This window comes from Cinclus cinclus, chromosome 14 (assembly GCF_963662255.1).
Source record: "Cinclus cinclus chromosome 14, bCinCin1.1, whole genome shotgun sequence".
Lineage (NCBI taxonomy): Eukaryota > Metazoa > Chordata > Aves > Passeriformes > Cinclidae > Cinclus > Cinclus cinclus.
This window is the reverse complement of record NC_085059.1, coordinates 9,624,830-9,646,567: the sequence shown is the minus strand read 5'-3', so window position 1 is coordinate 9,646,567 and position 21,738 is coordinate 9,624,830. Positions and strand designations below refer to the sequence as shown.

The following is a 21,738-nucleotide window of genomic DNA, read 5'->3' as shown; positions in this document are numbered from 1 at the left end:
GCTTATAAACAACAATGCAGTATCAGCAATTCTTAGGTGAAGCTTCACAACAAAATTCTTGGTATTAGTTAAAATTAATTTTGTAAATTTAGAAAAATTTGAGGACAGAGCCACAGCAGTATGAGTATCCTTTCCCTTCTATTCCTTGTAATAAATTGTGAAAATCATGTTCTTGTGGATTAGGAAATAATACCTTATTTCAAAGGGATATCCTTTATGAGTTATTGCTCACTATTTAAAAAAGATGTGCCCAATCTGTCCCCCAGTTTAGACTGTAAAATTATTGCTGCTGTCTGTGATATTAAATAATGCATGGTCTATCTCTACCAACACATGGTAGTGTCTTTCCAAGAAGCATTACATATGATTCTCCTGGAAATCACATTACAGTTTCTCTGATGTAGAGATCACAGCAGAGGTAATCCAAAGTTATAGTACTGACTTTATGTTAACACCTAATTAAAACACAGCAGTTTTGAAATGGGTAACCTATGCTTTATATTAATTTTGACCTAAAGAATTTAAGTCAAAAGGCTTGAGCGGATAATAATGTAAGACAGTTATATAGCATTAATATAATTATTTGTTACATTTTACTAAAGTGCAGATTACTTTTACATAGGCATCAAATTAACTCCCAGGGAAATTAAAGTACAAAAAAATTGCTAAATCTATTAAAAAAAAACCCCAAACAAACAAAAAAAAACCCCACCCAAGCTATAATGTGGACTTCTGTGCCTTTGGGCTGCTAAGAGAATGGTGTATCAGCACATTGAAACATATAGGTAATGGGCTTGACCATGTCTTCTGAAGAAGGATCAGTAAGTTGGAAAAAAAATGTTCTCCTAATGCAGCAGTGATTTCCCAGCAGAGATTTCCTTTTCTACAATTTTAATTGTACTTCCAGTATAGATATAATGCCTTTAGTGCTAAGGGGCCCATACAGGACACTATAACAATGGAAGGAGCATCATTTCATTAATCCTTTTTCCCTTGGTTGGTGAACCCAGCTTCTCCTGCAGTGGGCACCTCTGCTCACAGGGATTACACTTGCATTTATGATTAAGTGTTGCCCAGAGAGCATTGAAAAGAAATGTATGGATCAAATGCACTGGCAAAGATCTGAAGAATAAGTTCCCGAACGCTTAGTTTGCATCAACCTCAGTTTGTGCTAAAGTTACTCCTCACCAATAAGCATTCAAAAGAGCTATATAAATGTTAGAAATCAAGTAACAACCTGAACACAGGATTAGGATTGGTATGTGTTTGTTTTAGGAAGGAAGATAAAAAATATTAGTTCAACCTGTTTAGCCCCTGACACGGTAAAAATCTCACTGGCAGAATGAGGTTTTTATGTAATTGTAGAGTGAGACACCATTTTATAGATCTTTGAATATATTATTAAGAAAATCACATTTAAATTAATAAATTCTTATTAGCACCAGTAGTTTCTGCCCTCTTCATTCTTTGTGAAGATGTATTTCAAGTAATTTCAGATGCGTAAAGATGCCCCTGAATGTTGAGTGCTTGTGGTTACACACACACACACACACACACACACACACACACATATATATATATATATATATTTACATATATATATTTGTAAGTGATTACCATCAGAGCCACCACATGCAAACTCAGCTGGCAAACTGAGAAGGGATTGGACCAGATGACCTCCAAAAGTGCCTTCTAACTTTAAATACTCTGTAGTTTGAAGTTTCAAGCTTGGGTTCTGACCCTCTTAAATAATCTCTTTTCCAGCTAGGGAAATGTATAGATTTATGGATTTATGTAAAGCAGTGTTGCAGACATCTTGTAGTGACATTAATATCACAGTGGGAATATCTCAAATGGTGAGATTTTTTTATCAGTGTCTGAAAGATGAACCTTCAAAAAATTATAGTTTGATCTGCAAATGGGTAAATATATGTTTCTTTTCATATCTGTATTACTAGATCTGAAAATTTCTAGCAGTCAGAAAAATAAAAATAGATTTCAATATGCATTTGGGTATAATCTAAGCTTTAACAAATTTGGGTTGGACATTAAAAGCACTTGCAAAATTTCAGTCATATAATCAGAAGGACTGATCTGAAAGTCTTAAGGAGATAAAAAAGGCTTTGTCATTATAATTTTCATTGTAATAATGGCATTGCATGACTAAAGCTCTGCTCACTTGGATAGAGAAGCACCTTTGATTTTTCTAGCTGGAATGCAGGTTTACACAGACAGACAATTGCATACCCATGCTAACTTATGATCCTTGTGGAATTCTTATAAAAGCTGTAATTCAGTAGCATTCCCCCCCAGTTTCCTTGGCTGTGTTTTCTCTCCTCTGTCTCCCACTAATTTCATGAAGCATTTGCTGGTTTTGGAGATGTGGAGTGCCAAAATGGCTTGAGATGAGAGATGAGACAACAAACAGCTATTTCTCTCATACACATAACTTCCAAGAAGGAATGGGAGTTTCAGTTTCTGTGGGTTGCTGTTCAATAACATTGTCCTATATCTGAGAAAACTTCTAGACTAACACACTTCTAATCTTGTACTGTCTAGTAGACCAGACTCTACTAATTAGCTGTTTTGAGTTTTGATGTTTTCTCATTGCACTGATATTCAGTAACATGTTGCCTTTGTGAAAGATTGCATTTGATTTATTTTTCTTTTCCATTCAGAAAAAGATTTTTTTTTCAGAGAATGGTTGTTTAATTGGCTGTAAAACAGGAGTTTTATAAAAACTTATATTATAATTTATATTTATGAAAAGGGGGTTTTTTAAAGTTATTTTTGTTCGTTCACTTTGCATGGTTTGAAAACATATAATCTAGTGCCTTCTGTTTGCAAAGACTTTATTTGGAAGTATTTCCCTTCCCCCAGGAGAGAGAATTTGGTTACAATTATTTTACTTTGAATTACAATTAGATCTTTGAACTCCAGACAGCTGAATAAAACAAAAAACTCTCCCAATTTAATTAAACTGGCCTGTTTGTCAGTACCAGCAGAAGACTATGGACCATATTGCCAATTAAAAGTTTACATTTGATTCCTAATAAAACACTACAGGTCCAGGCTTGTGCAGCCAGAATTAAGAGGTTGGGTTGCCAATTCTTGACCTGGGAAGCTGAAGCTGCCAGATCCCCACAGCTGGTGCAGGGCAGATGAGGTAGTGCCTGGAGGCTGCAGCCAGTGGCTGGTATCCAGCACAGGGATACCATGTGTGATCCACACAAAGGTGTAGATCAGATTCATTAACAGCTTCCAGGCTCAACTCAGAGCAAGACTAGCTCTCTCTCCGTGCTACTCATTCCTGCTTGCTACAGCTCCATGGAATCTCGGGCTGCTTCAAATGTCCCTGTGCCTTGAGCACATCCTGGGAAGCAGTGTCCTACAGTGAGAGGCAAAAGGAGCTACGGCTCTTTCCTGTTAGGCTGTGCCCAGGGGAAGAAATAACCCAAAGCCTCTGTCCTGGTGAGATTGTATTTGTGCAGTTGGCTTACAGTTCCCAAGCACCCAACACAGGAAAGCCTTTGGGCCATGCACTCTGAGAAGGTACAAGCTGGATGCAGCAGGAGAGCACTGTATGGAAGAGTGGGCACGACCTCAGCTGAGCAAAGATTGCTGTTAATGAAATGGTGCTCTCAGGCTCTGGGACAGTCATCCCTTCACTACTGCACCCATCACCATGTCCAGCTGTGCCTCTTTTAGTCTTGTGTGCCACGCTGAAGATCCACTCCCCATGAGAATCTGCTTCTCTGTGCTCTTTCCCATTCCTTTTCAGATTCTGGCTGAAACTGGAAAATAATTGATTTTTCCGCTTTTCACCCATTTGTATCCAAACTCTATCCACTGGCTTAAAACAATTGTAGTATCATTAAGATTATCCATATCTAGCCAGCAGCATTCAAACTTTGTCACAGAAGCAGGACAGGAAAGAACATTGGCATATTATGCAAAAAACCCCATACAGTTGCCTAGCACTGTACAGCTGATTACCACTAACATTCTGAAATGAAAATATCTGATTATGTCACATTCTAAGGTAGTTTCAATGTTCTTCTCTAAAACTGGAGGCACTGATTTTGAGAAAACAAAACATCCATTAAGACTAGTTTACACATTTTTTACTCCAAACTTGCTTTTTTTTTTTTACTCAGCAAACAGACTTTTTATCTTCTGTGGGTTCTGGTTACCAAAAGTGAAAAGGGAAACCCTTGGCAAAAAATTGTGCTCAACTTTCCAAATACACAATAAACTCAAGTTCATCAGGGTGGAGAAAAGCTGCATGAGAAGTTTGACTGAATAAATCTAATTATTGTCAGTAATGTGTTTCATCAAATCATTCTCTCCACTAGAAGTAAAGCAACAACAACATGTACATAATAAGTGATATTTTGGTGGAGATTTGCATAAGCTAAGTGACAGATTTGTTTCATAACAGGTCCCACCTGAGTCAGTGAGAGAAAAAAGAGCTATGACAAAGGTGATAAGCACTGATGTTCCTCTGAACTGACAGAATGTGATCTCAACCGTATTAAAAGGAAATGCTGATAAAATGAACTGCAACCTCAACTGTAATTTGGCATTTTTACTGGGAGTTTAATTTTAAAAATGGGAAATTTTAAAAATGTTTTTACAGTATTATTAAAATAGAAAATGTGTGTGTGTTGTCTTACAAAGAAATTACCTCCAAATTTGTATTTTTCAAGGCTTTCCTTTTCTTCATTTTTGTTTCCTTGATAGTTCCACCCAAAAGGGAGATGATGATTATGAAGATTACACTTCAAATAAGACTTGGGTTTTGACTCCCAAAGTCCATGAGAGTGATGTGACTCTTATTTTAAATGGCTTGCTGGAAGGATATGACAATAAATTGAGACCTGACATAGGAGGTATGTTGGTTTTGTTTTTATACCACTTTTGATTAAGTAGTGAAGAGAAAGAATTGTCATATCATATTATGTTACTCAGGAAGCAGAATCCATTCAAAGTAGTTATGAGAATAAAATGCAATGCAGAAAAACATCAGAGGCATGTAAAGTAGTCATTATTTTGGAAGCCAACATAAATTAAGCTTGCTGAATCTACCCGAAGACATCTAATAAGAGTGATATAATTTGCTGAATAAGGCATCTTGTGATGATTTACCTGCATAAGAAACTCAGAATGCAACTTCTGGGGAATGAAAAAACAAGTTTTTATCTTCTTTTTGTACCTAAGAGGTGCTGTCAGAGAATCACAAACAATACATTGGAAAGAAAGACCAAAAAGATGCAGCCTAATCCTTGTAGGTGTGATGGATACAGAGCCTCCAACAGCAGCAGGCCTGCACAGACTGATCCACCTGGGCCCTTGCTTACACAGCAGGGCAGGAGGTGACAGAATAGGGCACAGAGGAAGAGCTTCACAAAAGATAACTGCAGTCAAGCAAAGCTAATATGTCCAGATGATTCCCACAGCCAACATAAGTATTTAGAGCCAAGCCTGGACTTGACATAAATGGACAGAATGGAAGTTTTATTTGATGGAATCACATTTTGGAGGAATCTTCCTCTCCTCTGATTACTGAGGTTACTTGAAGGAAAAAATCTCCCTGAATTGCTGCAAGTCAGTCTGAAAAGCCCCATGAGTGCACAGAGCAGGCAGACAAGGACACAGAAGTAATAAGATTATAGAAAAAGGCACAGATTTCATGGATTAGGCAGACAGAGGAAAGCAGAGAGCAGCAAGGTTAATGAAGGAAGCTAACATGTTTTCAGAGGCTTATAAACTAAGGAATTTTTCACAGTGAAGGATAGCATGAGTTGTTAACCTTCAGTGTATGTATACAGTGTAAATTAGCAGAGGAATTTGTCTTCACTTAAACCAAGACTTTAGAAACAGAAGGAAGTAAGGCATTCTTAAATCATCTGTGAAAAAAAAACAAACAACCCAATCATGCTGTAGCCAAGGTATCTAAGAAGAATAAAGCTGAAATGAAGTAATTTCAAAATAAGTTAATGTAACAACAACTATTATTAATTTCTGCCTTAGAGCCTTAAGTATTTTGTCTTTGGGCTCACAAAATTGTTACTTAGCTATAGCCACCTATGCAGGCAACAGGAGTCATGTTGCATTTGGCATTATAATGCAAAAAAAGTGATGCAAGGCATCAAATGAGAAATAAGTATGCTTTTGTTGCTAGTGCTTTGTTTTGATACATTGCTGTGACCTGACAAAAAATGTAGATCCTCTCAGTCAGATGAGCCTCTCTAAGCTATCAACACTGGTTTCAGTATTTGTTCTCATAGCATAAGGGAATTTGTTTTGATAGAATAAATGATTTAAGAATTTGTCTCAAAGTGCCTCCAACTGATTTCAAACTAAGACATTGTTGCAAATTCATATTTATTTCATATGCACATTTAAATGTGGGGCAACCACAGAGGAGAGATGCCATAGTAACATGCTTGTGCTTGACTTTCATGTAGTTCATTTTGACCTTCATTGGTTACTGATTCTTGTTGTTTCTCTTGCAGTTAAACCAACAATAATTCACACTGACATGTATGTAAATAGCATTGGCCCTGTGAATGCTATAAATATGGTAGGTAAAGGATTGCCCATTTTCCTTGTTACAAAGTCTCCATCATTTCGACATTTTAAAGCTTTCATTAGTTCTTAATGCTGTGGCATAGCTATATTATTTTTAAAATCTCATTTTAATTATGGATGGGAGGACTCTATGAGTTATAAATCTGTACACGTCAAAAAACTGAGGTACATGCTGAAAAAATGTGAGAATAATAGTTTTAACATACCCTCACATTTTTATGTGCTCTGCTTTCAAAATGCTTTGCAACAGTTTAACTCCGGTAAAACCAAGCTTACAGATTGCTGCAGAATCAGGAAAACTATTAATGAGTGATATTACCACTCTTGCCCCCAAGAGATAATAAATAAAAAGCCTAGAACTTCTCCAGAGACTTCACCATTTCTGAGATTAACCAAGGGGCAAAGGCAGTTAAGTCAGCTAAAGCTTTTCCTGGAAAGGAAATAAGTAATTGTTGTCTGACCTGAGCAGGTGTGGGCTGAGGTGTAGGGGCACAGAATTAGAAAGGTGCATATAACACTCACTTGCACCTTCGTTTTGCCCTCAATGGTAAAATAATAAATTGTTTTAAAACAATAATCTTTGGTAAAACAATACATCAAAACTTCACCAAAAGAGATTGGTCTTATCAGTTCTAGTATCACCTTCTGTAGCTCAGAGTTTTTTCATATGGAATTAAGGAAAGCGCATCAGGAGTTATGTGGAATGCTGAGTGCTATGTTTTCATCAGTATTTCTGGTTAACACAACAGGAATATACAATTGATATATTTTTCGCCCAAACGTGGTATGACAGACGTCTGAAGTTCAACAGCACTATAAAAGTGCTCAGATTAAACAGCAATATGGTTGGGAAGATCTGGATACCAGACACATTTTTCCGAAATTCCAAGAAGGCTGATGCTCACTGGATAACAACTCCTAATAGGATGCTCAGGATCTGGAATGATGGCAGAGTCTTGTACACGTTGAGGTATTTATACCTAACTTTAATTTCTTTTTCTCTAAGGAAAGCCAAAGAGAAAAATCTTATGAATTCAGGTCATTTGACATTAACCTGAAGGAAAAAAATATTGGGCTTTCCTACATATTCTTATGCAAAAAACCCTGAAAAAGGGTTGAGAATTTAGAATTTAGAAGATATCAATTGTATGAAATTTATTTTATATTGGCACAATAAGAAGTTTTATTTCTTCTTACAGATTGTACTGTCTTGCTCCACAATATTCACCTTCCTATATTAACATCAATATAGGCATTTTTATAGTAATTACTCTTCATTTTCATGTATGTTTTATTGTTTGCCTTTGGTTTGGTCCCTTTTGCTTTTTTATTGTGTTAAACTGATAAATGTGAAATGTCCTTGAATTAAGTAGATGGTATAAAAGGAGTTATTACACACATTAAAGGACTCTTATTCTGAAATGGTTACAATTTAACCAGATGAAATTCCACCCTGAAAAAGCAATTTATTTCTCAACTATCTTAGGCAAATAAGATTTTGCCATCCCAGCATTGAATATTTAACTCAAACCTATGGATATGCCCCATTACACCAAAATTTTCATGGATCTGAACTTGATATGCTCGACCTGTCCAGGTTCCTCAGGTGTGTGTATAGTTTTTCTTTTAAGGCAAATAACCTTTTCAATAATTAAGTTATGCACATGCCATATGTAACAACTCAAATAGCATATTCCAAATGATCATAAGATACTTCCTAAATGTGCAAATCCTGTGGAGGTTTTTTTATACTCTTTCTTGCATGTGATATAATATTCTGGTTTATGTAAAATATAGATAAACACATCATTTTTTCAAGAGAATTTATAATTTAAAATGAGAATACAGAATCAAAGATGATAGACATAAGATTATCTGAGTTTTAAATTGCATTTTATCAAAGTTTGTTTTTTTTTCTTTTACTTTATTGGGTGCCAAAAACAAAGTTTTGAAGCAAAGTACGCATAATTTTAATGAATTGATGTGAAACTTTGGTTAAGACAACCTTTTAATGTTGCAACTGTCTGAATTACAAAAAGGAGTTTTATTTCATAGTTATTTAAAATATATTGCATATTGCATTTCCAGAAGAGATAATAGAATAAAAACAATTGAAATCCAATACAAATCAAACTTAGTCTGATAAACATGAGCCTAGATCCACTTTTTAAATGTTAAATTTGCACTTGGCTACACTACCGTCTGTTTGGATTTTATTACCTTTCTCTTCAAATTCTTCGGTTTCTTTTACAAGAAAGTTATGTATCTAGTAAAAGTTGGAAACAAGTGTCTGCTATGGATGTATATTTAATTATGTTGGTGAGCCACAGCAAGCAGCAAGGATTCAAAATCTAGTAAACCAGAAATGAAATGTGATATTATCACACTGCTGGGATTCTGTCCTGAAGAGGGATCCGGAAGGACGGGTTGATTTTCCTCAGTCACCTCCCCCAGGTTTGAGAGCCACCCTGCCCAGCAGGAAATCAAGCATCTGTGGTACTGAAGATGATGAAAATGAGAAGAGGAAGGGAAACAGGGAAATTAGATTTCTTCCTAAATCCCTGATGCAGAAAGGTTGCCTTTGAACTCCTTTACCTTGGTGGTCCCTGGGTCTCTGCATCCCACAGGATGAGACTCAGGGTCATTTGCCCACAACACCTTCATTCAGGAACCTGGAGACAAACCAGGGGTCACCATTTAGACACCCTGGAATCAGCAAAGACCAGAAATCTACAGCTTTTCTAGACACAACTTGTAGAACAAACATTTTACCCCACCCTTTTCTGTTTTCCATCTCTTCCCTTTCTTCCAAAGTCCAAGTAACCAGCAGCTCATGTTTGGGCTGGGAGTGAATGAAAAATGGTAGAATTTTTAGCAGGAACACCAGAGGGTACATTTCATCTTACTTGGGATTTCTAAAAGTAATTGTCTTTACCTGAGCATAGCACCTACACTACTGAGTTATCATGGAGACTCCCTCCTAATAATCAGTGGAGACAAACACCTTTTGGTACATTTTTCTTCTGATTAAATTTAAATGTCTTATTTTGGAGTGAGAGGAAGTGTATCCTCAGAGTGCCTCTGCACTAGCTGTGAAAGGAGTCTAGATGGCTGTCTTGGATACAGATGCCTAAATTTGGACTCCTATCCATCATTTCTGAAATAGAATATCTGTCACAGAAAATACATTTAGTGCATTAAGGCATGTTGTGACACAAAGATTTATCACTGCTCATGAGATGACCTGTATATCTACCTACCTATGGATTTGTCAGTCATGAGTAATACTGCCATTTCAGATGCACAGGAACTGAACTTTAATACCTTCTTCCATTACACAGTCCAGAAAGTAGAATATCAGGGTCTGTGGAACCAAAACAGATAGCAATAATTTACTTTATGTACATATACATATATATATCTATAGTAAGAATCTTGCTTTTCTTGCCATGATACAGCTTTGTAGCTTTCAGGACAAACTTCTCAAGTGCATTGCCTATATACTGATCTCTTTCTTCTCAGGCTGACAATTGATGCTGAGTGTCAGCTACAGTTACACAACTTCCCAATGGATGTCCATTCCTGCCCACTGGAATTTTCAAGCTGTAAGTAACATGCTTAAAAATATTCCCTTTTTTTAACCCACATTGAACTTCTTATTTTACATTTATTTTTACGTATGTAGAGTCAGTGAAGGTTATGTTCTTAATTAGACATACCCCATTGGTTTTTACTTTTATTTTGATCTTTTTTTTTCAGTACATGTATCATATATGTTCACAAATATAATTAAGGACTGCTATTAAAAAAAAAAAAAAGAAAAATATCTGGACCCTATCTGACAAATTTATGCTTATATCTGACCAAAATCCAGGAAATTTTGCTTTCAGCATCAAGGTGTCCTGGCCTTCCATTTTCTCTCTGTGCAAGGGTGTTTTACTATTACACTAGTTGGAGTCAAGACTTTGACATTTTGAAGTTAGATCAAGGTGTGAATTCCTGGTACAGCTGCAGATGGATTTGGAGGATGTGCAAAATTGCATCCTCTGAAGTCAACAAAAGTAGAAAACCTATTTTTGAAAAATGTATCTCAATTGCTATTATAATTTATAATTAATAAAATGTGACGTTAAGTAAAAAGCACTAGAAAGTAACTTGAGAAAAACTTATCTATAATTTACTTGCAATATGCTTCTCCACCATTTTCCAGAAGTAGATAGTAGTATTTTTACTCCCCAAAGCACCCTAAACCCTAGCAGTGACTATGAAAGAAAGCATTCTGTATTTTCCATTGCACTAAGATGGCTACCCCAGAGAAGAGATCATTTACCAGTGGAAGCGCAGCTCGGTGGAGGTGGGGGACACCCGCTCCTGGAGGCTTTACCAGTTCGCCTTTACAGGACTAAGAAATACAACTGAGGTGGTGAAGACTACTTCAGGTAAGACGACTGAAGGGTTTACCTCCAGGTTCAGCCAGGATTTTACTAACAGAATTCAACCAAGAAGGATATCTCTGATCTGGACTTAGCATTTACACTGCGCTGAACAATTACAGGCTTTTCAATATCTATGAAAGCATGCAGACTTTGGCATTTCTGAACTCCTCACAGGAATAAAAACTAGTCATTGTCTATGTCCATTCTTGTCCTCCAAAAAAACCTCTAACTGTCAGGAGAAAGCCACTACTACAAAGGGTGGATGGGTGAGGGAACTTGCACTGCTTCAGTGCAGAAAACAGCAGAACTGAGCCACTAAAGAATGATCTGACACTGCACTGAACATTTTACAATCCCACTACCTGACACAGAAAGTAAGCCTGCACAGAAATGGAAGTTTATTTTGTTCCTTAAAATAAGGCACATTCAACTCTCATTAAAGAGAATAGCTTTACAAATCAGTCTCAGATGGCTTTCCTTCATATTTCTATCTCCTTGGAAACAAGCAATGGAATTTAGAATGATAAATGAGGAAGTAGAAGTACTCAGTGTTTAATACAAATACAATTTTTAACCCTACTTACTAAACAAAAAATGTATTTTTCTAGACATATATATTGTTTTCAGTGGAAAGAAAACCAGTGACTATGAGGAGGGATGTAAAGAGGAACTGCATATTAATATTCTTGTACGTGCATCATATATCTTGTCTTTCATTTCTTACTCTCAAAAAGAACAATGAAATGTAAGCAGTTTGGGTTCTTTTTTAGGCTGCTTCAAATTTTTACCTTACTTTATGGTTCTGGCAAGTATCTTGATTTAAATTCAGATGTCTGTGTTAATTCTGAGTTCAGAAATACCCCCACCCATTTTATTTCTAAAAGGCCAGCATTGCTGTTATATTCAAAAAAGAAAGTGAGATAGGTACGGTTGAGGGAGGCCTGCTGTACATTACACAGGAGAACAAGCAAAGAGATGGAAAATTAATTCAAGTTCCAACTCCTGAATCGCTGGACATTAAGTATCAATGATGTGTTCAGTCTCATGAGCAGGGCAAAACCAGAATGCAGCAATGTATGCCTCATGGAGTCTGCTGCTGTTTTAGCAAAGGAAGGTATTTAGTCAAGTATTGAAGAAAGCATTTAACTTTTCTCCTATTCTTAGGAAAACAAACATAAAGGTGCAAAAGAACGCAGGAGAACAGCACGTTTGCAAGCCATAGCTGCCAATAACTACCATTACAGTGGGCTCTCAAAGCAGAATATAATGAGCAATGAGCAAGCAATGAATACATCTCCCCTCAGACAGCACAAATGGCAGGATTGCACCCAAGTGTGCTTCCAGTCTCATCCTGCCCACGTTGAAAACTAACTATATTTCAGCCTTAAATGGAGTTTCTTCTATTTGCTATTTTCTTTAATTTTCTGCTTGAGCCATTCCCTAGTAAACCCTTTTTATTTTTGACCAGAGATAGAAAATAATGAAATCTTAACATGCTACAGACTTCCTATACCCTGATTGAGATCACTAGTGACTCAAAAATATTCTCTAATGTTCTGTTAATGTGAAAAAGGTGCATACTGGGAAATAAACAGTAAAACACAAAAGAGCAAAAAATACCTTTCTCATGCGAAGAAAACCTTTCCTTTTTCAGTTTATATTCATTCAAGCTTTTAGTACCCACCTGGAGTACTCCCATAATGTAGCATCCATAGTTTTTATTATGATGACACACACCAGTCCATTTTATTTGCATTAAAATAAAGTAATTAGCAGCTAGCATGAACTTTAAAGGGGTGAAAGTTGTCGCTCAATTCCTAAGTCAAAAAGCACATGAAAGCTACTCAGCTGGCTGCTGCTGGCTTTCACAGGCTTGCTGTGTATAAAAATTTGGAAAAATGTCCTGTGTATATATTTCTTCTTCTGCAGTTACCCCGTGTTTTATTTTCATCACTCCTCTTGTTTTTATAACCACAGATATACAAAAGTAGATTTTACTTTGATCTACGTGTGGCATCCAAATAATTGGGGAAAAAACCCAACAACAGTTGACATGAATCTGGTCTATTTCCTACAAGCATTTTCTTAAAGCCAACAGAGTCTAAAGGGTCTTCATGGCTTCCTTAAGTGACTTCTTAGCATGCTGGCAACTACATTAAGTCCAGTATTCCTCAGCCAGATCCACACTCTACCTATAAATACACTCTTATCATGTGCATATTTTCAATAGTTTCATGAACAGTAAAGATAAAAAAAAGATTCCAAGTTTATTAGCAACCTAGGTGCAGCCTGAGTATCCCAGTTTAAATGTTTGAGTACCCGTACAACTAAAATAATCTTGATACTTTATGCAATTGCTTTCAGTGCAGAATTTCAGTACAAACTAATGCCAATGCTTTGCTGGAGATAGAATCTGAGGTACAGTGGAGGAGGCAATGGAAAAATTATTGAGATGTTGGAAAGAGGGGTATACTCCCACAAACTCTTCCCCAAAATTAAATTTGGGCAAAAAAAAAAACAACAACAGAGAAACCAGAACACAAGAAGGGGTGTTAGAGTATCCAATATTGAACAGTTAGAGAAGAAAAGGATCTTGGGGCTGGTGTTAAGGCATTTGAAACTGGAATAAAGTTTCAGTGTCTTGATTTACAGAATTTCAAAACAATTTCTTCTTTCCAGCTTTATACCTCCCAGCAACCAACACCTTCTCATCCTTGAGGGCTATGCTTGCTTTATGTCTGGAGAAAGAATCAGGATGGCTGAGATTTGGCCATTACAAACTCCACTACTCTCTATCATGTCAAAGCTGAACATTTGAGCTCTGGGCTGGGTTATGGGCAGAGGACAAGGCTTGTTTCAGTGTAAGCTTCCTAAGACTTGAGGGTCTTGCTGAAATGGATACATTTATACACTGCTCTTTCTTTGCACATGCTGCAGAAATACAAGATTAACTCAAAGGGCCATATGTCAGAATTCTGTCCCTTAGTAAGCAAATCCCAGCAACAGTTGAAAAAAACCAACTGAAATATTAGAAACCGTTTCTCTTATCTGAAGTAAGTCATCCTGAATTACCAGCTTGTTTCTCTCTGAATTGAACATTCACATGCAACTTCAATTTTCTTCATAAGTCACTGACTAAGCAGCAAGAAATAATGTAGCAAATGGAATCCACCATCCAGTAATAGTGAGGACTCTCAAAAAAGTTAACTGTACACCTTCTGTCCTATGGACATTTCATTAAAAGTACTAAATAGTCCATATACATTACCTGCATATATTTTTTGCTTTTTCACTAAAATCTACCTCGTGTAAACAGCATTGGTTTAGTTTAATTATTTCCAATAGAATACATGTTAAGACTTAATATCATCTGAGTTATATAAACTATTGCAGTTGACTTCACACAATTAGAAACCGAGATGGGTTTTAAATATTTTTTTTATTGATGTTTGTCAATAATCACTGCTCAAAAAGAGCATATCTTATTAGGAAACGACCATTTTTTGTGTGTGACCTTTTTACTCACAGTGTAAGGCCCCTTCCACTGCATTGCAGTGACATTCTCCAATAAAAATGGGATGAACTGATGGAAAAGTCTTGAGAACAAAAATTCACCAGCTTGCAAAATTTGGATATGAGTAGTACTTACAAAGAAAGCAACAAGTGATACAGAAGTATAAGATTTGCAAAATATAATGCACACATGGATTATATCGAGAAGGTCATGTTGCAATTTAGAAACAGGAAGATAGGACATTTCAAGATTTGTAATTAGCTACTTTATAAGGGAAAGATTATAGGAAGGAAATAATCAACTGCACAAATATAAAACATCAATAGTTTTGCAAAAAAAAAAACCAAAAAAACTGGGGAGCTGTAGTAGCCCGCCAAGGACATAGAACATGATATTATTGGAAAAACCTGCCTCTGGGATATATTGCTAAGTGTTGGGTGTAAAACTGGGAGAAATATTCACTGTGCTGCTCTGTGAAAAATTAATGTCAAATGGTTGCAACATTCTGCTTGATTAATAAAAAGCATCACTTTTAAGTGCAATGTTTTGAGAAAGACAGGGTAGTGCAGGAGAATATAACAAGTAAAGTGTTTAGAAAACATGACTTATAGAAATACTTGGAAATATGGAACGAGTCTGGAAGAAAATATTACTGATGATCAAAGGAGTAAAACAACTATAGTGTTTTTAAACCATAACAATGATCAATACTTGTAGAAAGTATACAGGAAAATAAAATCAGAGAGTTTATGAAATCATACCACAGACTAAGAGGAAAGGAGTAGCTTAAATCTTGAAATTCTTTCTATCAATAGGCTTCCATTAATTTCATACAGCTCCTAGATAAATTGCACTTCTACTCACTATTCCAGTTGTTTTGAACCTACAAATTATTGTACTATGCAAAACAGTTTGTGAATGTGTAATTATTCAGGACAGATGGAGTTTCTGGTATTCCCAGTTCATTTCTGTGACTGGGTAGTTCCTTTTCTTAGACCAGACATTGTCTACTGCTTATTTACAGAGGCTGTCCTGAAATTTTAATTAGATAAAAATGCATTACATGACTAATAAATAGCAATTCAACAAGCCGCACAGGAGCAACAAGACTGGTCAGGCAATATTTATAAATACTTTTTGTTTTCTTCCTTTTCTATGTTTTAGAGAGCTAACTGGAGCTATGCAATAGAGACAGCGTATTGCTCATAACTGATAAACAAATTGGGAATTAAATATTCATCTTGCTATGCATCTATTAAACTACATAAGTAAATCTGGGTCTGGTTTCTGTTTTATCAGGAAAATATGGTCAGGGCTATTATTTTGTAGAAGAGTATTAGTGTAGATTATTTTGTATTTTCAGGCTTTTATACTTTATTTCAATGTCGTATCCTAATGAATTGAACAGTTGGCAGATCTGCAGTCTCCAGAGGCTTCATGATGCTCAAAAAAACCACAGGAGTCTTCTTCTGCTTCTTTATTAAGTCAAAATATGACAGCTGCAAATCAGATTTGTAGATCTGCATTGGAAAATAGTCCTGACATTAAAAATGGGCATAAATGGATTGCCACTGCACCTAGAAATCCCTGGCAGCCCCATACACTGCCTCAGATTCTAAGATGGGTTAACTATAACATGTGGCATTGCCAGGGAGATCCGTCTGAGAACTCAAAACATTTCCTGTCTGAAGATTTTGATCTAGTGAATGGGTAAAAGACACTACTACCTGCATCTTGCTTTAGGCTGAGTTTAAACACATTTGTATCTACTTTACAGAGGAGCAAATAATGATGTAAGCTGTAAATCTGAAAACCCAGATGACTATTAAAGTGTTGTGTGTTGTTATTGTTCTCTTTATGTTATGGGAAGATATTTATCACAATATCCTTGTTTTTGAAAAAGCTGTATTAAATTATTACCTTAAACATGCTTGCTAAATCAATACTGTCGCTGTAGGACAGTGAAACATTTAAAGCAGAAGGCAGACACAATAGACTGAAAATCCTATTTCTATGTTTGCTGTCTCAATGGAAACCCTCAATTCTAAGCCAATATCCTTAAGATAACCCTAAAACACCTTAATAACTACACCTTAAGATTTTACTCCCCTTATGAATAGCCATCTCAAAGAGTCAACAGGGAATATTTTTGCTTATAAATTCTTTTTTTGTTTTTTATTAAAACTCTCGCTTCTTTCAACTTTCATAAATCACCACATTACTGCATCCAAATATCATAATTTGAAAGAAAACAAAGGAGGAGTTGAATTATTTGACTTTCATATAATACTATTAAAAAGGGTTACAGACACTTTTTATGAGCAGGAATTCTGCTTTGATGGCAGCTTACAACAGATTGATATTGCTTTTATAGTATAAAATCCAGTCTAAGGTAACTACACTTGTATATTCTTTTGGAGAATAATGGATAAGAGATATTTCTAAAATGTGAACAACAAATCTTTCTTAAAATATTTCACATACTCCTGCTGGTCAGTCATGCATCAAACCTCATTAATGAATGAACATCTCCTAAAGTTTAGCTGTTGAATAATTGGGTCACTGAAAATAATGTACATTTCAGGATCATGTCTTCAAAGAGTAAAACTGAAGCACAATTCCCTTTCTTCCCTACCTTTTGTATATTGTACATTTTTTTCAGTTGGTTAGTTATGTGGGAAATCAGAATTTACATTAAAATTTACATGTTTGATTAAACAAACTAATTCAGTACACAGGTATTTTGAATCCTCCCTGTCATGCAGACTTCCAAGGTCCATGTACGTGTACTTTTTCAGAACTGCAAAAACAGAACTCCTTAGTACCATTTATCCTTATATAATCCCTCTAGCGACAGACAAGACTACAGGGACAAACCAAAGGTTTCCCAGGACACTAGACAATGAAAAAAGACAAGGACAGAGGCCTGACATGGAATGGCTGGGAAGGACTCAGGGCAGATACATTTGAGTCTGTTCTGTACTGGCTGCTTCAGCCCTTGGCTAAAAATCTACACAGCTGCCTTCTCACTTCTTTGGTCATTCAAACACCTCTCTGTTCATCCTCTGCTCTGTAGTTTCTTTTGAAATCGCTATGGACCGATCCTGTGGTAGCAGGGCAATAGGAAAACCAAGGCAATCTTAACGGCACAGGTCACGGCCATGGAATTTAACACAAATGCCATATCCAACTAAAAAGCATGTGGATCCAAGCAATACAGATAATTAATAGCCAGGGTTTGCCCGGTTTCAGTTCTGTGGAAGGGGTGGTTGCACATACATTCCCATCACCCTGCTGGCTTGACTCCTTGAAAAGATCTGCATGGAGAGCAGGGAGAACCACGCAGCCACGGCAGCAGCCTTGGAGCCACAGCTGGAACTGGAGGGACATCACCCTTAGGAGTTAGTGCAAAAAGCACCCAGAGCACAAAGATTCCTTCACTTTGCAGTCTCTTTCACAGTGATGGGTTAGATCCTTTTGGCTTAATAGGTGGGGAAAAAATGAGCACTATTCCTAGGGAATCGATTTAAAATTCTCACAGACAGAGAATGTGCCTTTTCTGTTCAGGTTCGTATCTATAGAGATTTAGGTTTAGGAATTCAAATCCACCTGCTTCTACCTAATCATATAAAGAGTTGAAAGGCTCTTTGATGATTACTTTTCATATTTTGAGAGAGGTTAAAGACTTTCTTCAAATTCCAATGACATTAATTCAGCCTTTTTTTTCCAGTTTTTTCTAGACTCAATGCGAACTAGCTCACCTCAGCAAAACAAAATCATGACTATCCCTGAGGAAAAGGGTTGTTGAGGCATGAAGTCCTCCTCATAATGACTCCCCCAATTGAACAAAGATTCTTGAGGGTCAAGGTTTTATTCTGAGTCTGTCTTTCGTAAGGTTTTTCCATATCTAAAAGCATGGTTTGCTAGAGCTGAAACTGAGCATCAGAAAGGTCAGAAAAGGATAAGAATTAAAATACAAGTAAACAGAGAATAAGGGACAACATGGAATCTTACAAACATTTTCACTGAGTTTATTGCTAAGCAATTACAGAAACACAAATTAGACAAGCAAGATTGGGTTTGCATTAAATATACTTGTGATATGATAGAACACTGCCTTTAAATAAATTATCTTCATTTAATAGCAAGAAAATATTTAGATCTTTTAGGATATTTGAATTATTAAAAAGAAAGAAAAAATAGAATTTTGATGGTTTCTAATTTTATGATAAAATCAGGAAGTTAAGGGGGTGAGCCTATATCTTAAAATACTTCCTGGACATAACTAAGCATAAAAATTTTTGCGATGCCCCTATGAATATATTTCATAAGCAGTTGTGACTCATTGAAACAAAGCATCCCAACTCTCAAACAAATCCCAACTCTCTTCTAATTCCTGTTTGGCAATGAAATCATCCTGCTCCAACCACTGAGTGACTTTCAGAAACATCACAAGAGAAAATAATTGTAATGTCACTTTTGCCAGTAGCAGCTAGATCTAATTATTATGAATTGCAGGGAAAAATCTTGGTTCAAAAAGGTGACATAGTAGTGGAAGAAAAATGTATAGTCATAATTACTTTAGAATTTAAATAAATCTGAATATTGAGCATTTTTAAAATAGATAATAAGCATGTTGAAATCACTGCTATAAATATTTTATATTTTTTGTGCACTGTTCAAATAACTAAACTTCAAGCAATCCTATGATAAATTGGAAGGTTCCTGAGCACTTCATCCTTTCATCTGCAGCATACTAGATAATCTCTGTAGCCTGTAAACTGATCAGTGGAGAACTGACAGTCAATTTCTGTACTGATGTTTCACTTCCAGATCCTTTTTATGTCAAAAAAAAATCTTTGCAGTACAATGATTATAAGATAATTCCCTTGGCCTTATTTTATTATTCACCATCTTACTCCTTTCTTAGTGGAGAAAAATTAAATCATTAGGATGCTTGAAGATGAGGACATCTTACTGTTCATATCGTGCATAGAGTAGGGATAGTTCATTTGAGATAGGTTTAGTTTTGCCTGAGGCACATATATGTCCTAAATAATAAACATATTCCTCTAAGGCTGTTCTTGCACAGTTAAATCCCTTCACTTTGCTAGTGCAGTTTCTAGTTTCTCAAACCCCTGTCATTACATTGCATTTTTAGTAACCTACCTATCTAAGATGCTCATTTATTTTGTCACTGTATTTGAATAGATATAATTGAAGGGCTGGTTGAAAATAAGACAATAAGTCTGTGTCACATGTAACAAGAGCCAGGCAGCATCCATGAGACCTAATAATACTCAAATCCAGCCATATGTTAAAAAAGACACGTAAAAAGGAAATAAAACTAAATTAACTTCACTAACTTTGAAGAGACCTTCGCAGTGAGATTAACTGTTAATTATTTTTATCAAATAAAATGGGAGAAAAGAAAATACACTAGGGTGTTAAATGAAAGTGTGTACATGATGTACAAACTGCTGAAGCTCTCTGCTGTAACTTGTGACTACAAAATATTCTACTTACATTTTTAGATACATGTTACCTACAATTCCAAATACCATCCTACAATGCTGATAACACCTTCTCACAGAGGAATATAGTAGCCTAACACTAAGCACGGTCGTAATGTTCAAATAGCTGTCACCATCACTATATGTTTCTCAAACTTTAACTCCCTTGTTTTGTATTGTTAAAAAAAATTCTGAATTATAAATAGTGTGTTTGCACACTGCCTTTTGAAACAAGGCATAATTGCCCTCATTTCAATGTACGTTACAGATGCTAAAAATAAGCCACTTATCTCAAAAAGTGATACAGTCTATTAAGTGAGTTCTTTACTACTCTCAAGAAGTTTGCATAATTAAGGCTAAAGAGCTGCAGGATAAAATTTATGTAATAATACTTTCTTGTACCATGCCCTACATAGGAGAGTTTGAAAATATTTTTCAAGATTTAATGTGTAAAGTGCCACAACACCCTTTGTATTTCTTAATGCTAGAGACTAGAAATATTTATGAAACTAGTCAGTAATTGTTATTTTTTCTTTCTTGTCTATTGTTCCAAGAATTGGGAAAGTTATGAAAAAATTTTACTAATGCAAATAATGTGTTCTGTTGATATTTGTTGGCCCATTCAAGTTATAGAGAGCAATAACTATTTGACCTAACACTCCATCTCTACTAATGCAAAATGCAAAAACACACAGTCAACAAAGACTTAGCAGTGATTTGATTATCTTCTGCTGCTACCCTGTAATACTTATGCAAAAACAGAAGAAAACAAGTTTGAATGCTTCTAACCATCCTTGTAGTTCATCAAAATTTCCTTTATCTTATGGTTGCAAGTGTCTGGTCTGAAGCAGAACTAGTACATTGTCCCTGCTACGAAATCCTAAGGTGAAACAGCAGGACTTTCTAAGTGCAAATGTTGACTTTGGTTATACAAAAGCAAGAGCAATAACCAGAGCATTCATTACAGCATACTGTCACTCCAGTTTGCTCTAGTGCTAAAGCTTGAGTAATTCTATACTTTTATTATATCTTATATTCTATAATTTTATATAATGGAATATATTTTATAGAATATTCTATTTTTATTTATTATTTTTATTTTTATATTTTATTCATTTTTATTTGAATAAGAATTATTATTTATTATTTTATATTTATTGCACATATTTTATTAAAAAGCAAAAATATTATTGAATATGAAGAAATTTAATTTTTCCCCAATATTATTTCAAAAAACAAGAATTATTTCAACAACTCTATGACAATATTTAGAGAAAAACTAGCATACTTCCAAGGATAGGTATAGGAAAAACTTTGGATATCCTTCCATTCTAAGAGAAAAAAAATTCCCCCTGGTGACAAGGAAAGTAAAAAGTATAATAAAAGAATTTGTTATTAGAGAATAGTGCAAAGAGTAAAAAGCTAAAATAAAAAAATAAATGTATGATAATCATTAGTATGCCTATCTGAATGCAGTGCTGCAGAAACTCAATAATAAAAATAACTTGCGATACAATATAAAATTCAATTTAAAGGAAAAAGTAGCTTTCCAGAAAAGGGCAATGAAGAATATTAATTTTATATCATTTTATTCATTTACTCTGAAAATGTAAACTTGGGAGATATGAACTCTTTTTCCTTTGAGATAAAATTCCTATGATATTGGGATTGTATTCCAAAA

General features: G+C 35.5%; 1 protein-coding gene across 4 annotated transcripts in view; it reads left to right on the top strand.

Moving 5' to 3' along the window:
* GABRG2 (gamma-aminobutyric acid type A receptor subunit gamma2) overlaps positions 1–21,738 on the top strand; it is a 58,196-nt gene that overhangs the window by 19,429 nt on the left and 17,029 nt on the right. For 3 of the 4 annotated variants that reach the window (XM_062502310.1, XM_062502308.1, XM_062502309.1), the window contains exons 1-5: positions 4,739–4,892; positions 6,519–6,586; positions 7,344–7,564; positions 10,117–10,199; positions 10,896–11,033. In XM_062502310.1, coding sequence (XP_062358294.1) covers positions 6,545–6,586; positions 7,344–7,564; positions 10,117–10,199; positions 10,896–11,033 — 484 coding nt within the window. In that variant the 5' untranslated portion in view covers positions 4,739–4,892; positions 6,519–6,544. Of the gene's footprint in view, positions 1–4,738; positions 4,893–6,518; positions 6,587–7,343; positions 7,565–10,116; positions 10,200–10,895; positions 11,034–21,738 lie in introns of those variants that run through there. The other variant, XM_062502307.1, reaches the window with a different exon arrangement.